General features: G+C 41.1%; 1 protein-coding gene across 1 annotated transcript in view; it reads right to left on the reverse strand.

Annotated features, from left to right (window-relative positions):
- Positions 1-2,897: 2,897 nt before the first annotated feature.
- Positions 2,898-17,457, reverse strand: part of LOC124553533 (ankyrin-2-like) — a 36,775-nt gene continuing 22,215 nt past the window's right edge. Inside the window, exons 4-5 of the mRNA XM_047127382.1 lie at positions 13,892-14,121; positions 2,898-3,029 (exon numbers count right to left, since the gene is read on the reverse strand). Coding sequence (XP_046983338.1) covers positions 2,898-3,029; positions 13,892-14,121 — 362 coding nt within the window. The remainder of the gene's footprint in view (positions 3,030-13,891; positions 14,122-17,457) is intronic.

Consider the following 17,457-nt stretch of genomic DNA (forward strand, 5'->3'; position numbering starts at 1 on the left):
AAAAGTGGGAGTTGGGTTTCATGTGACCGATGTTTTCAGAGGCACAGTGGTTACCTTGAAGGCAGTCACTCTTTTTGTATAATTTAGTATCTCCCTATCTATAGCCAGATGCTACATTCTGCACCAGTTATGCAGTAGTCTGTTTCTTTTGGACTTTCTGCAGTGACTGTATTCTATGTAGGTTGCTCCCATCACCATTTGTATCAAAGCTGCTGCCTGGTGCTTCCTTATTTCATATCTCTGTTGCAGACTGTGAAGTTACAGGTGTCCCCGTGGGCATAATGTGGTGTTGGAGGCAAACAGGATTGCGTGTTTACAGTGCACTGAAAATTTAAATTGACACATTCGTCCACTACCTTCTTTGTTGTCTTGCACAAAAAGATTTGCAAGAGAGCCAGTTCGTGCTTATCTCATAGCCTCACAAGATAGTAAACATTGAGGTCTGCACTTTGATGTACAATCCCTAGATTCGTACTATTATAACAGCTCTGTTAAATTTGACAAGTTTCTTGTAGTATTAGCTTCCACTCTTCATCTTGTTAATTATGAAAATACATTTAGCATGTTGAGCAAGTTGACAAACTCTTTTACATTTTACTACTAAAAGAACGTCACGAATAACTTGTCTGCAATCTATAGTAGTATTTTTCATGGTACTTTTGACTTCCAGTAACTGATATGTTAATGGTTGGCCATTATCCATCCCTTGATGTCAATTGTGGTCAATTGGATTTGTTTTGTCCAGTCTGTTCAAGTTTACAGTACAATCACAATATCCCATGACACCATGCTTTGTCTGCTATTTTGCAATGGTGGTAATTCTTGCAGAGCTCCTTACCAGCTGTATATTTACATTTACTGTTACTAAAGTACATGGTGATTATAATTAAACTTTCAAATTGCTGTAGAAGTAACACCACCGGTCAGAATGACATCAAATTGCAACAGAATATTATCAGAGAAGGGGAAATCACATGGCAGAAGAAAAATAAATAGTTACAAAATGCAGCAATAGATAGCGCTGTAAGCATCATAGTTTAATAGTGATTGACTACAAATGACAAATGAATCATACAACAATGCCTAAGGTGTATGTTTGACATTAAACTGTACTAATTGGTGTGTATGGGTGTACAGGTGTGATAGTGTTAGTTACGTAAGCCCATCCACCACGGCAAGGTCATATCACAACATATGGAAAAATTGTTTTTTGATTGTCCAGAGCCCAAAAACCACATAAAAAGCATCAATGAAAATCAAATTGAATTATTAATTTCTGTGTGATTAGTGCATAACATGTTCAGTATGCTGTCCACAGTTTTCTGCAACAAGCTGAAATTGAGAAACAACTGATAAGTGTTCCCAGGGTCACATTCAGAATGTTGTGCAATGTGTGCCTTCAATGCAGCTAAGTTTGCAATCGGGACACAGCATCTTTCAGACAGCCTCACAGCCAGAAGTTACACAGATTAAGATCAGGTGATCGGGACAGCCAGGCTGTGGGGAAATGGCAGCTAATAATTCTAGTATTTCCAAAATGGCAGCTTCAGCAGCTGCTTAACTGGATTTGCAATGTGCGGAGGTGTGCTATCTTGCATAAAAATGATTCCATCCATACATCCCATCTGTTGGAGAGCTGGAATGATCTGGTTGCATCAATTTGAAAAAATACGGTCCTATGGTAATTGATGCCATAAACCTGCAGCACACACTTTTTCTGGATGAAGTGGAACTGGTTGATTTGCGTGTGAATTTTCTGTTGCCCATATTCGAAAATTGTGTGTATTGACATATCCTATCAGATGGAAGTGTGCTCCATCTGTCCACAAAATCTTTCACAAGCAGTCATTGTCCACTTCCGTGTGAGCAAGAAATTCTAAAGCAAAGGTCTCTCTTGCTGGCAGGTGAACAGAAAGCAACTTGAGCACATGGGTAATTTTGAATGGATAGAAAAGGATGGTTTGTGGGACTTTATGCACCATGCTCACAGGTATGTCCAATTTTGGGCAATTCTCCGTGCACTACACATTTGCACACCACCAGTGGTCTCTTCCTGCATTGCTGTGGCCACTCCTCCTACTGACATCAAATCAATCTGTTTCCTCCCTCTACCATGTTGCACACCAAAAGAACCTGTCTTTTAGAATTTCTGAATCATTTCCTCCAGACCTGCGGCACTCATTGGACCAATGCCTTTCTTCAAACCCTTCACTGTCGGGAACTTCTGCAGAGTGACGTGTGCAGTCACCATTCTTGTAATACAGCTTTAGAGTGCGATCCTGCATTGAGTCAGTCGTGGAGAATGTCGGAGATGGGAAAGGAGGAAAAGCCATGTACCTGGTGTGTTTATACCAACTTTAATGGATAGTGTGCATGGCAGGTGTTTTCATTTACTATTGACACATACAGTGCCATCTTTTGGTGAATTGTCACACTATTTTTTTTCTTCTGCCATAAGTTTTCCCCCTTCTCTGATAATATTCTGTTGCAATTTGATGTCATTCTGACCAGTGGTGTTATTTCTGCAGCATTGTGAAAGTTTAACTTCAATTGTAATCACCCTGTAGACTAACAAACTAGGGAGCCTGGGACAATATTTGTAACCTTATATAATTTCAGTACATTCGTGTCCTCCATGTTGAATCTCCAGGTACTCCTTAGCTCTTCGAAAAGTGTTAGCCAAAGTATGAATGCCTGAGCCTCTTCACCAATGTAACCATTGAATTAGGTAGTTGTGTTCATTAATAAAATACCAGAAGAAATTATTACATGCAGTGTTGTGAAATGGGTTGATATTCATTCTGAACAACTGGTTCTGAATCTTAAATTGTTAAATATGTTTCCCATTAGAGCACCTCTAAATCAGACAACCATATTATCAAAGCCAATTAATGCCGCTAATCAGTAATGTGCTTCTTCACGGGCAGAGACCTGACCACATACTCACCTGTTACAATCTCGTGAGTAACACCCTTGCACTGCCAAGTGCTGTTGTACAACACTAATTCAATATCTAAGAATAGGACTACCTGTGCAGAAACAAACCATCAAGGTTATTGCCAGGAAGTGAGCAATCAGCAGAAATTGGTAAGTACGAAGTGTCTTTAGGGAAATTGGTAAGGGAAAATATTCCGGTGCATTCTGTTATTCAAGCCAAGTGAAGGTGCACACTTAAATATCAAGCTGTGTTAAAAGAAGTACTGGAAACTTCCAGAAAGAGAATGTGGTGTTGTGAGCTAACGTCCCAAAGATGTTTGGGCTCACAGGCGGTTCTGCTTCTTAGAAATGTCTTAGCTCGAACTCTCCTAGGGTTTGAACCACACGTGCCACATTACACATTCTAAATTAGACACTTGTGACTCTTTGGTTAAATTGTCTGGCTTACAGCAAGTTTGCAAAATACCATGTTAATATAACTTATAATAACAGTACTAATATTATCGGGAACTAAATTAACGACCCGTAAATGATGTAGGTCATGCAGTTGCTATTTGGTTTGAATAACGCTTGTTCAGAAAGCAAACTAATGGCAAAAGTGGTCATATTTAGAGTTACTGTTACACTAGAGTGCATTTGTATCCATTTAACACAGTTAGATTATTCACAATATCATTGGGAAATACACGTTAGCTACACAAAATGTTATTGCCCGTCTCCGGCCGCATTTCCGGCACGCCAAACGTACTCGCTAGACTGACTAGGGCAGTTCCCTTTCCTGAAGCCATCCATCTGAAAGGCTAAAGCTTATTCTACATTACTTTACATTTTAATATATTTAAATAATCAAAGCTTGACCACTTTCATGTTCTAAATAGTTTATTATTTCATAATAAATATTAAATTCTTTTACATAAAACCAATAAAATTTCCTTCTTAACTTTGAATGTCACGGCCAGTAGCCTTGCACCAATGTGCTTTCTGATGAATAAGGAAAGGTAACTGTTATGCACTTAGCTGTACAACAAATATTTTATTACCTAACGATTCAATAAGGTATCGTGCTGTCATCATTAAGTATGTTTTGTGTGGAGGAAATGATCTGATGCTTAACTAAACATACTGATAATTTAAACTTGCTGTGTCTTTTAAACAAATAAAGCCACAGAGTTGATATTCACATTTGTCATTTTAATGATGATACGCTTCTGTATGAAATGTTGATTGTGAAGACCAACCAAAACGTTCAGATTTTAGCATTCAGGTCTTTGTTACAAAACTTGTTAATTTGACTTTAACAGTAAATCCTAAACTATTATAGATATGATAAATATTCAAGTTTTATTGGGATCACCATGAAATTCTATAGAGGATGGCAGATTAAAATTACTGTGTCTAGATTCCCTGCATTACCACAGACTGTTTTCTTAAATGTCTCCCTTTATGTCTGATCTTAGGTCCACCACATTTATCGCTGCTAAGTCTCCTTGGCCACAGAAGCCTTCTACTGGGTTTCCCTATGACTTAAGTTATCGCCTGTCTCACTAGCACACTACAGCGCTTAGGCCTCAATAGACAATGGACGCCTGTGAGTTTCCCCATCTCGGGGTGAATCTGCATCCTTTGTGGTACGCGGTCCTGGACAACAGAGTTCGTTTCAAAATTCCTGTAGGTGAACTCTTCCAACCATATATTTAAATGAGAGCACAATACTTGTTAACCCACAGTGTGAGACTGTTTTAAAATGGCCCCAAAGTATACCACACTGAAAGGTCAGGTAAAGTGATTGTGTGTGTTTGAAACGTATCAAGGTTCAACCATTAAAGATTGCTACTCGAGAGTTGAAACGACAAAGTGTCGTTCGGAAAGCTCGAGGAATTGGTGAACAAAGTTGAAGGCAGCAATTTAGAAAGTCTTAACTGTGGGAGGAAGACAGTGTGAACAGGAGAAAGGAGGGAAGGAAGAGGAACTGGTAAGTGTTTAAATAATTTGGTGACACTCAATTCGTGGCATCCCAGTGTTTTACTTGCTTTATCTGCAGCACGATACGACAAACCTGTCTCAGACGGGACAGATGCTCCTCAGAGTGTTAATTACTGCCGTCCTGTTGTAGGCTGTCACAAGATGGACAGGCATTCCACCGCAGCAGCAGTGGACTGGTCCACCCCCCAATCCAGAACGTCACTTCCACCACGGCTACTTTGCCGCATACCGCAGTGGCAGCAACCTGCGGAACTGCCTGCCTTTCACCGTCCTCTCTTCGGACCGGAGACGGCAGCATTGCAGCGCCCTGTCTGCTGTATCCTGCCACTACACGGAGGACCGCTTGCTGCCAGTTATTCGGTATGTTGGCGTTGGCACCTGACTCCTGCAGCACTTTGCTGCCCAGATTACATTAGATTAGTTTTTCGTTCCATAGATCCATGCTGATGACATCCTCGTGGATGTGGAACATGTCAATTTTTTTTTAAGCTGAAATAACAATTCTAATAGCATGAATATATACATCATTTGTTTCTATTAAAAAATTCAATGAAGTAGGAGGAGTTGCCTACTAGTAAGTCTTTCAGGCTCCTTTTAAACTGATCTATATTTGTAACTTTTTTTTTTGTTTTTTTTTTTTGTTTTTTTTTTTGCTGGCAAATTATTGAAGATAAGTGTTCCTGAGTAGTGGACCCATTTTTTAACTAAAGTGCTTTTAAGGCCTTGTGCAGATCATTTTTGTTCCTGGTATTGTATGTATGAACTGAGCTGTTTGTTGGAAAAAGAGATATATTATTTAGGACAAATTTCATTAAGGAGTAAATATACTGAAAGGCAGTAGTTAGTATACCCAGTTCTTTGAAAAGGTTTCTACAGGACGTCCGTGAATTTACTCCACAAATAATATGTATTACACACTTTTGGACTCTGAAAACTTTTGTTTGACTTGAAGAATTACCCCAAAATATACCATATGACATGGAATGAAAGTAGGCAAAGTGTGCAAGCTTTTTCATTTTTGTCGCCTATGTCTGCTAACACTCGAATTGCAAATACAGATTAGTTAAGGCGTTTCTGCAGTTCTGTGGTGTGCTCCTCCCAACTGAGTTCATTATCAAGTTGTAATCCCAGAAATTTAAGACTGTCAACCTCTATCTGCTCTTCTTCATACTTTATGCATATGCTGGGTGGAAACCTCTTACAGGTTCTGAATTGCATATAGTGAGTCTTTTTTAAAGTTTAATGTGAGTGAGTTGGCTTTAAACCATTTATTAATATCTATGAAAATATCATTAGCAGATCTTTCTAGAACTACACTCGACATACTATTGATTGCAATACTTGTCATCTGCAAACAAAACTAACTCTGCTTCTGGCGGTGTAACTGACGAGAGATCATTAATGTACACAAGAAAAAGCAATGGCCCTAAGATGGATCCTTGTGGGACACCACATGTAATTTCTTCCCATTCTGATGATGACTTAATTCACTAGTCCCTTGCACTGACGCCCTTTGTTTCCTGTTAGCGAGGTATGACTTGAACCGTTTTCCACCACTGCCTGTGACACCATAGAATTCTAATTTATTTTAAAGGATGTTGTGGTTCACACAATCGAATGCCTTTGACGAATCGCAGAAAATACCTGCTGCTTGTAACTTGTTATTTAATGAATTGAGTATATTTTCACTGTAGGTGTAAATAGCTGTCCCGATATCAGAACCCTTCAGAAATCCAAACTGTGTTCTGGATAATGTTATTTGCAGTGCAGTGCAGTGCAGTGCAGTGCAGTGCAGTGCAGTGCAGCCCTGTTAACACTGGGTGTTAAAGATGGTTCTCCGGGCCAAGATCTCAATGAGTTCGGCCGTATCTCCATTCTCAGTGCGTCTTGAATCTGCTTCTCGATGTCTTGCTCCTTTGCGGTATTATTTTTCACAGAAATGTATTGCCGCATTAGAAAATCACAAAATCCTTAACTACATCAGTTGAATGCTACAAACCCAGTTGATCAGTAAGCAGTGAGTAAGGCTTGATAACTTGTTCCACTATGGGGAAGGAAATTTTGAGGCTACACAGAATTACTTTAGAATTGAAAGTAATGTCAGAGGGTGGTGGTCCACATTACATCTGATGTGAGAAGCACATGTCCTACAAAATCCCCTCTGTAGGGTTACTCTCCCTTATGCAGAAACCTAATTTTTGGCACATGTTTAAGACCCATACTTTATTTTGAATGTGCTGATTTCAAGTTGAACTATGGCCTTTGGCATATATCCTTAAACGGGAGTTTTTCATATGATTCAATGTGATGGAAGGTATTTGAGTAAAACAAATTTTTGTTTAAATACTTGATTTTTATTCACTAAAACCATCTATTAATTCTACATATAAATGTCAACTGTCAAAACTATTAACAATTCTGTTGGTATTGAAATTCTATTTAATATAGCAGCACTACTGGCTCACGTATGAGTTTACACACTGATAAAGTGCAGCGGCATCTGAAACTTTGAGAGGGAACGCAAAAATAACTCTAGTCAAGTGGTTCCGTGTGCATGCTTTCTGCCACGGGGCTCAGTAAGCTGGTGTCAGTCAGTTCAGTGGTATGTTTCTTGTGTTCTGTTGTTTGTTTTCCTATTTCCACCCTTTGGCATTTAATGATGTAATTGACAAGGAGCAAAGAGTTTAGGTGAAATTTTTTTTTGTTACAGAAAACCCCAGCAGAGATGATTGGGATGCTTTGGTAAGCCCTTTTAATGATGGTGCTTTGGGGACATCACATGGCTAAGAGTGGTTTTCTCATTTCAAATCTGGCAACACATCAACTGGAAATATAATACACCTTGGCTGTACTCGGATGTCAAGAAATTCTGAAAACATTGCCACATGAGCAATTGATGGTCATGAGTGGACCATTGACCAAACTTCTGAGGAAAGAAAAGGGTCACGGATCACAGTCCAGCAAATTTTAACTGAGGATTTGCACACGAGATGGGTGTCTGCAAAACTTGTTCCTCGCTCTCACTGCTGAATGAAGAGAAAACAGCTTCAATGTTTGCCACAGCTTGAAAAGTGAAGTGCAAAACTACAAAAATTTTTCTAAAATAAATGTGATTGGGAATGAGTGGTAGTGCTACAGGTGTGATCTGGAGTCAAGGAGTCAAAGCATTTGTGGAGCCAGTGGAAAACTCGAATATCACCACGATCCGAGAAAGCATGTAAAGTCAATCTGATGTGAAAACAATGTTGATCTGTGTTTTTGATATCAGTGAAATTGTCCACAGAGAGTTCATTCCCCCTGCACAAACAGTGAACCAACATTTTTATCTGTAAGTGTTAGGTCAATTACAAGAGAGTATGCGACCTAATCGGCCAGAACTCTGGAGAAATGGGAACTGGTTGCTCGACCACAACAATGCTCCAGCCCACATAGCTCTGGTGGTCCAACAGTCTGTGGCGAACAACAGTGATTGTGCCTCATCCACCCTACTCACCCATCAGGCTCTCTCTGATGGTTTTCTGTTTCCTCGGATGAAGCAAACTGTGAAAGGAAAGCAAGTCATTCGTTTGAATGAGATCAAAAAACAGGGTAGCAGCTTCGAACAGTATCCTGCCACACGAGCTCCGGAACTGTTTTCAGCAGTAGCAAAAGCATTAGGCCAAGTGCATCGTTGCACATGGATGATACTTTGAAGGGGACTAAAGTACTGTAAATGTAGGGTTCAATAAAAATGCAGAGTAAAAATTCCAGTTATTGAGCCCCCTCGTAAACTCTCAATTCCTGATAGAGAGCAGGCGAGTAACTCCCAGAAACTCGCATAAAACAAGAGATTGTTGATCCTGAGATGGGCAGTAGCATGTAACTCCACAAGTGACCCAATTTGCCAGTGTTGCTTAGAATGCTCATTGTATTTGTAACTGTGGTGTGCCGTGCTGTACTCTGCTGAGGTGCAGACCATCTCGAAGCTGACGTGGACAGCACTCAGTCAAAACTTCAAGGTACTGCAGTCTACACAGACTCAAACTGAAGGGCCCGATGTGGATTCCACACTGACAAGACTCTGCGACAGTGCGTGCTCCACCACAGCCTCACACAGCCCCCCCGACATGGCCTCCGACGTCACCGAATGGCTAGTCCTCGAAATTTTGGCTGCCACTTGTGCGAGAAGTGCAGGCCATGTGGGAAGTGCTTTCCTTCTCCTGTAAAGCCAAGACAACGGAATCATTTTCTGCCAAGTTCCAGGACGTAGATATTCGGGGAAATGAACTCACTGATACGGCAGCTGAGGCGGCTTTCTCCCCTCCACTTCCTGCTCACTGTAAAGTCCCCCATGTAGGCTGTCCCCTCATTTGTGACCAGGAAGCCCACGTGTTGATGGACCACGCAGTTGCTGAAAGTGAGGAATAATGAAGAACGTTCTGTAAAACATTGTGTGACTGTGGTTTACCTCCTTCCACCTCAGATTTCTGAAGGAGTAGCCCTTAAAGGGTGCAGTGTTACATGGCTTTATGCTTAATTACAGACTTACTATTTTATGAGTTAATTTGTTTTCACCACGTAACGCACGCTGTTTACGTCCTTCTTCGTTGCTGAGCGATGTATCACTTTTCGTTCTGACACTGCAATTCTTTCTTTCCTGTATCTTTACTACTTTTTATCTATATAAATGATGAACTATTGGTTTTGCCGTTTAACAACTTTTTAATAACCGTGGAAGTATTACAGGCATCAGGTCCCACCTAATGTGTCACCCACCTATACGTTCTGCGTGAACCTTTCAAGACTCGATTTATCTGTTTACAAAGAGAAAGGAGGATATCTATTCCTTTATTGTCCAACGACGACCTAGGCAGCTCGACACCCTCGCGGCCCATGCCTTTCCGTGGCTCGCGGTAGTTTGCAGCATTCGTTATATTCCTTGCCCACTTGCTGCTACGTCGAACTTTCGTGGTGATTGTCGGGTAACGTCTTCCACTTTATCTGCAACATAAACTTTCTTCCCACCGTATTTCTGAAAACCCAAAAACAAACTTAAAGAACATAATAATAAAAACTGTTCTTCCAATTATTCGTATAAGTCTTCGTCGATTTAATGAGGGGTGGGACAGGCCTAAGCCTTGTGACACCACAACGGCTTGGAATAGAACATTGCCCATTGACGTGTTGCTTCCTCGTAAGATGCAAGGGAGCCTCTGGTGTGGCACAGATGTGGGACACGGGTATCAATATGAAATATTTTAATGGAGTGTGTTTTATATGACAGTTATTGTTCAGTTGTGTGCTGGAGAAAATCGTGCGTGAATGGAACAAGATATGCCCGCCACCTGTTAAGATTGGAAGAAAGATTCAACTTAACTGCCTTGCATCTGCAGATGATTTGGTGCTGTTAGAAAACAATATTGATGAAGCAAAGGTTCAGATAGAACAACTGGAACGATTAGGGGCAAAGGTTGGATTGCAAATTTCGTTTGAGAAAACAGAAATGATGCCCAGCTTCCCAGTTGACACATCCCATATCATACTACATAATGATCAAAAAATTAAGGTAGTAAAAAAGTTTAAATATATTGATGAGATTATTACCTGGAATGTTAATGAAAGAGCATCAATAGACAGTAGAACATTAAAACTTCAGTGAGTACAGAGAACCGCTTGGCCAACCTACAAAAAACGATGTCTCTCTATAAATGATAAATTTCGACATTACGTCTCCGTCATAAAACTGGAACCAACATATGCAAGTGAAACACTATTCAGACTAAATACTCGAGCAACAACTGACAAATTGCAGAAAGTTGATAGAAGAATACTCTGAACAATTATCAATAAGAAACACCAAGGTAATGGGCAATGGAGACTTTCGTCCAATTCAGTAGTTTATATGGAAAGTGAATCCATTATTGATACAATGCGGGAAAGGAGGATTGCAATTTTTGGCCACATCTCGCCTACCAAATACTAGAATCCTGAAGCAACTTTTTGACTACTTCTGGAACAGTAAAACCAAAAACATTTGGTTTAAAGAAGTACAAAGTGATCTAGATGAACTGAACATCACCACACACCAAATTCAACACAGAGAAGGGAAACTGCTTCTGAAGAACAAATACTCATGGCTGACATTCAAACCATCAGAACGGAAGAAGTATGTCATATCTGCAGAAGAATGAGCAGCCAGGTCACAGTGAACGAAGTTTTGGGAAATGACAAAATTGCTGACTGCTAAGACCTAAACTTAATCATTGTAAGCTCTGTTGTGTTATGTTTTATTTTAGTGCTCCAATGTGGGTGTAAACTACTGTAACTGGGTAACCTCTTTTGATGCTAGTCAGTTGTCAGGATGAGCATTACTGCAAAGGGCATTTGATTCTAAAGCATTGTCAGGGTCAAAAACACTAAATTACTTTTTCTCTCTTAACGTGTGGGCAGGGTGGGCTCTTCCTTGGCTCGTGTATGAGGTGGAATGAAACAGCGTTTTTACATAAGATGACTTTCATTGAAAGATTCGTACAATGGATTCCTTACTGGATTTTTTCTGGCTGGGAGAGCGGCAGCTGTGTCGTTTGCGAAGCCTTCTGCTTGCGTTAGCGGCGGTGTCGTCTGATTACACCTGGCGGTGTGTGTCTCGTGTCGCTGTTTCGCCCAGTTGACTGGAGACGCGCATCATGAGGTGGCCCGTTTAATTATTGACAACAAAGTCGTGAATCGGATGGTGATACCTTGGATGTGGCGTCCCAGTGTTTCTCTTCTCTAAGCGGCCGTGTGTGTCGTGCGTCGGCCGGCGGAGCGGCGCAACGGGGGAAGGCCAGTGTCCCGGACTCGAACAACAGACTCCAACTTGCCAGTCTTCGGCTGTCAGATCTGCATCACCAGCTCACAGGTGACTGCTGATGTGAGGCAGTCTCCTTCCCATCCTCAAGAATCACCTGGGTACGTAAAAATCAGACTTCAAATACCTACTAACTTCTGTCTTCTGGCAGTAATGCTGCTGCTCGCTATTCCATTACAGCGGCGGACTCGGTGCTTCTGTGTACGATGTAGTCTCTTCCTGCATGACAGTCTTCAGCACAGACTGAACTGTACTAAAGGTGAAAAACTACTCTCGGGCCGACGGCGTTGCGTGTATTTATTTACTTCAGTTCACTGGAGGTGAAAGACTCCACGGTCATTGCCTCTTCTGTCATGTTGAAAAGCTTCTCGAAGAATCTTCTTAACGTCAGTCATCGGCTCTTGGAATGTAGGCGAGGGCCTTTGATCACGTGGGACAATTGAGAAACACGTGAGCCGGTCGGGCGATGCCCTGACGGCTGAATCGACAGCGCCCGCTTATGTGGGGGGGGGGGGGCGACTGCTTCTCCCGACGTGCTGACTTGCCAGCGCCGGCCGTTGCCACTGCTGCTCCGCCTGCTGTTTGCCAGTGTGTAATTCTTCTAAACTAAACTAAGTTTTTCATTTATTTCCTAATTTCTACTTCACTTCACATTGATTTCACCAATTTATTTACCTATCTTAAGTACAATTCAACACTATATAAATAAATAAATAAATAAATAAGATCTGGATCTCCCACTGGACATGACCTCTATTATAACTGATAAGGAGGCGGTGGTGGTCGTGTTTTAAGATTTGTTTTTTGTCTGGTGTCGGGAATTTTTCCACAAATATTGGATGTGAGATTTTAATGTCACAGGCGGGCTTGGTCACTCAATATTTATAATTGTCATCCAGCCACAGCCATCTGTCCCCTTTTTACTGTGTCTTTACTGGTATTTTAGCCACTGTTCCCTCTAGTTGTCATCCAGTGTCTTGTCGGGGCTTTGTTACTGGCCTTTCTGAAACTCATCTTGTCATGATTACCTTTCAGTTCTTGTGGAGCTAAGCAACTTGTTCTTCCATTTTATTGGGTTTTCATCACAGTCATCAGTACATAATTAATCTAAGGGCCCTGATAACCTTGTTGTTCAGTGCCCTAAGTCATCTCCTCCTTCCCACCAAATTGTGTCGGTCACCAGTTGCCAAATTAGAAAACACTGCCTCCCAATAGTAAGTTTCCCCTCGCCCATCTCCAAACCAGAGACTCTCATAAAAAAATACATCACTTTCTGATGTTAGTCACAAAATAAAATATGCCCCTACTATTAAAAATGCTCAGTTCAACTGTGTGTGCGACGTCACACTCTAGTACGCCAATCACGTTTTCCCACCTATATCGCTGGCCTCACATCAGTGAGCCTTACAAATTTGAATAATTTAGTAACACTTATTTCACGGTATGCCAGGATTTAATCTGCTTCATCTGCAGCATCATATGACAGACCTGAGTTACACGGGACGAAATCGCCCTCAGTGTGTTAGTGACCACTGTCACGCAAGCTGGACATAAGCATTAGGCTACCCACACTCACAAAGGTTAACAGCTTGCAGCCCCTCCCCCCCCCCCCCCCCCCCCTCCCCTGCCCCACCTGTATTCTGTGATAGAGTGGGTCCCCAATTCTGTTAACCAAACAGAAAAACAGTGCACATGTAAGCTGTACCTAATGCCCATGACAGTCAGATTAAAAATTCGTCTCTACAAAGGACGACGATGGTTTGTGTATTTTGTCTCATTGTATTCGATGAGCTCTCTCTCTACATGTACAAGGGGGACCCAAAAGAAACATGACTCTGAGGGTGCTGCCACTCACAAACATAGTGCAGGGTTCTCACGCTAGATGGTGTTTGTAGAGACCTTCGTGAAACAGCTGTGCAGACGGCTTCAGTGTAGAGCTGAATGTGCAAGTGTGCTATTGTGTTTCTCTGTTGGCGGGTTACCTCTGCGAAGTCATTATGGCAACTTCAAGAGAACTGTGTGTGTGTGTGTGTGTGTGTGTGTGTGTGTGTGTGTGTGTGTGTGTGTGTGTGTGTGTACTTCTGTTTCCTGCTTAAAAAAACTGCAACAGACACACTGTGCTGTGATGACAGCACCACACACTCTGCCACGTCCTCCAGTGTAAAACCCTGGACTCTGGTCTTCACAAGCCTCCTTAAGGAGAGGGGGCTTACACGTCTCTGCAGGTGCCTGTGGCTTTGCCGCATTTCTCTTCCCGTCTGGGACCTCGTCCGTGTACTCGCAACTGACGAAGTGCTCCACAGTGGCTGCCTCGACAACTGGTACGTGCAAACAACCACTGGCAGCTTCTGCGATGTGGTACAGCAGCCTAGCTGCGAACACAGGGCTTCTGGCTGCCAGTATTACTCTGTGCGCCTCCGTCTTGCCATCTCTGGTAGCCGTTTGAAGCACAGAGCATTAGACTACTGAATTTCTGGTGGAAATTGATTAAATTGAATACACACTGAAGAAATGAAAATGACAATTTATTGCTTTTTATACATTTGAATGAATGTTGAAGGGTGTCTTCATTTGAAGCCACTGTGGTAAGTCTTAGCGACACTCACAATATGTGAAAAACATGAAAGATACCCTGGATATGAATGAATCAAATCTTCTCGGGTGACAAGCATAAGCAAACATCACCTTTTAAAACTCCATCGGGATCAATGAAGGTGTTTTTCATACCACAGTTGGCATAACATTTTAGAATCCCGTGCTGTAGCATGTGTTTTGCTTCTGACTTTCTCTTTCCTGTGGGCACCTGTGGTTTGAATATCTCACGGTGTGGTGTATTATGTGATGAACATGGTAAGCCTTTCACATATCTAGTATGTGCTAAACCAGCTACAACATTCCTTCTAAATTTTTAGACTTGCAAACTCCTACCAGTGTACGTCACAACTGATACATCAACAAAATACCAAGAGAATATTACCAAGGACCTTCCTGCTTTTCTTTCAGTTGTATAACATCCTTTGTTCACATGATATGACCTTGCAGCAATTTGCTTTTTGCTACTATCAGCCTCCTTTCTGTTCACAACTGAAACATCATCTGGAGGATTTTATAAGAAATTGTCCTTCCATTTTTCTAGAGGGTATTCCATCATCCCTCACTGACCATTCAGAGTCCACTCTACTGAGTTCTTCGTCATGCTTCATTTGTTCCAGACCTTTGAGGTCACAACTGCATGTCCCATGTTGTTTCAGTTTTTCCACAAAGGACACCCTTGTGAAGCAGTTATCAAAAACATTGTTTCCATTCCAGACATTCCCACAAATAAAATAAAACTATTTCTCCTAAATGAACCTCAGCTGTACCTATGTTCCTAGTGTACACTGGACTCGCATGCAGGAGGATGACTGTTCAATCCTGTGTCCGGCCATCCTGATTCTGGTTTTCTGTGATTTCTCGAAATGGCTCCAGGCAAATAGCCAGATGGTCCCTTTTGAAAGGGCACAGCTGACTTCGTTCCCTAATCTGATGAGATCGATGACCTCGCTATCTGGTCTCCTCCCTCGGAACAACCCAACCCTAGTGTAAACTTCAAAATCACAAACAAACACTAATTTATTAGCCCAAAGCCATACCATGTATCCTCATCTGATGAGTTTCTTGGGCATTTATTATTTATTATTAATCCTATCTTTTAATGTCACCAAGCATTCATCAACTGGCTGACTTTAGGTGGGGCATAACTCTCTTCGAAAGCTTTAATCAATGTCTATCATAGGTCTGATATTGCAAAGCTTATTGTAATTTGGAGACTCTGTTTTTGGTGTCACGTTGTTATTATTCAAATGTGTGTGTGTGGTGGTAACCCTCCAAACCTATTTATGGACATGAGTGAACTTGCACAATTGTCCCTCAACTGTTTACAGCAAGAGCAACTTCCATGGTAACTATGAGGTTATTTTATACCCACAAGAATTCATTTTGTTAGAAAAAACGAACCATTTAAACCAGTAACCAAAGACAAAATGTTTGTTTTTTTGAGAGGCATTAAAGTTAGTGTGAAATGCTATGTAACCAATCAAATTGTCACAGAAAAAATTGAAATCGTCTGGTGCCATGTTGTTACCTTCATCTTTCAATTTGCCTTTTATACCAACATACTCATTTTAGTCATGAGACTTTGTACTTCCACAACAAATTTTACTCCATGTATTAGTGGCAAGAGAAGATAAAGGCAAACCATCATCACTGCATCAACACTTTCACCCTCAAATGATTAGGCCTTGCATGATTTTATGTGGTGTCTTCCAGTGTCACTTTCTTCTGCAGTGATGTCTAGAACAAGATCAGGATTAGTATCAAGGTCACTTTGATCACTTCTAATTTAGGTTCAGACATAACTTCATCCAAAAGGTCTAATATTCCTTTTACATGTGATGATTTCCTATTTATTGTGTTCTGGGGAAGAAAAGATACAGGTTAGATTTGGACACGTCTGGTGAATCACAGTAGCCCCATACGAAGCCACTATTTTTATTATTGTGAAATCTGTTCACTACTTTGCAGCAACACTATAACAAAAATGAATGACATCCTGCTTTAGCAGTCATTTTGCAGTGGTGGTACTTTTTGCAGAGTTCCTTGTAACCTGTCTATTTACATTTACTGTTACAAAAGTAAATTAACAAACTAGGCAGCCTGGGACATCATCGGTAACTTACATAATTTCAGGACATCCATTTCCTGTATTTTGCGTCTGCAGGCACTCCTTATCTCATCAAAAAGTATGGATACCTATAATCTCTTCACTACTGTAACCACTGAATTAAGTACTCACAGTATTCACTGATAATCTTATCAGATGACATGGTTTCAGCTGTGTTGTCAAATGGGTTGACATTAATTCTCAGCAAGTGGTCCTGACAGCCATGCAAGTACATTTTTTGATCAATTTGAAACCTGACTAAATGAGATTCTAAACTGAAATCTATTTAAAGTAGTCACCCTTCACATCAAACACAGTATGTGAGGTGAGTTTTTTCTCTTTTTAAGCAATCTAAAACCAATAATCTTTCCAATTATTTTGTTCCATGTTGCACAATGTGGAACTTCATTTACCATTGCTAAAATTCTTAGTGTTGGAAACGAAGTTTTTGCTTTCACCAAGAACATCTGTGGCTGCCTTATCTGCAACGCTGATACTCGTGAATGCCTTCTCACAGACTTACTAAATGAGATATCTCCTTACACAGAGCCAGTTAACATAGGTAAGTTATCTGCGCTTCTTCACTTGCGGTAACCCAATGACGTACTCAGGAGTTGCAGTCTCATAAGTAACCCCCCCCTTGCCCTCCCATATGCTGGCAGCAATTCGGCAGCTAAGAACAGGGGTGCCTGTGCTGACAGGAATGAAAATGCACACACAAATTTCAGACTGTGTTTAAGAAATGCTGAACACTACTGCAGAAGAGAATCTGCGAAAGACTTTGGAAAATGACTTCAAAGTATACCACACTGGAAGGTCATCGAAAATGTTCACGTGTATTTGGAACATGGTGAGGTTCAACTACTACATCGTGAGGTTCAAATACTACAAATGCTACTCTGGAGCAGTGTCAATAAGAGCTCTGCAATCCTGTGCCTGTCAAACATGTGACCTACTGCCAGCAAACTAAGTGTAAAAAAATTCTGTTTAGAAAGCTCAAGGATGT

Source organism: Schistocerca americana, chromosome 11 (genome assembly GCF_021461395.2).
Source record: "Schistocerca americana isolate TAMUIC-IGC-003095 chromosome 11, iqSchAmer2.1, whole genome shotgun sequence".
NCBI lineage: Eukaryota > Metazoa > Arthropoda > Insecta > Orthoptera > Acrididae > Schistocerca > Schistocerca americana.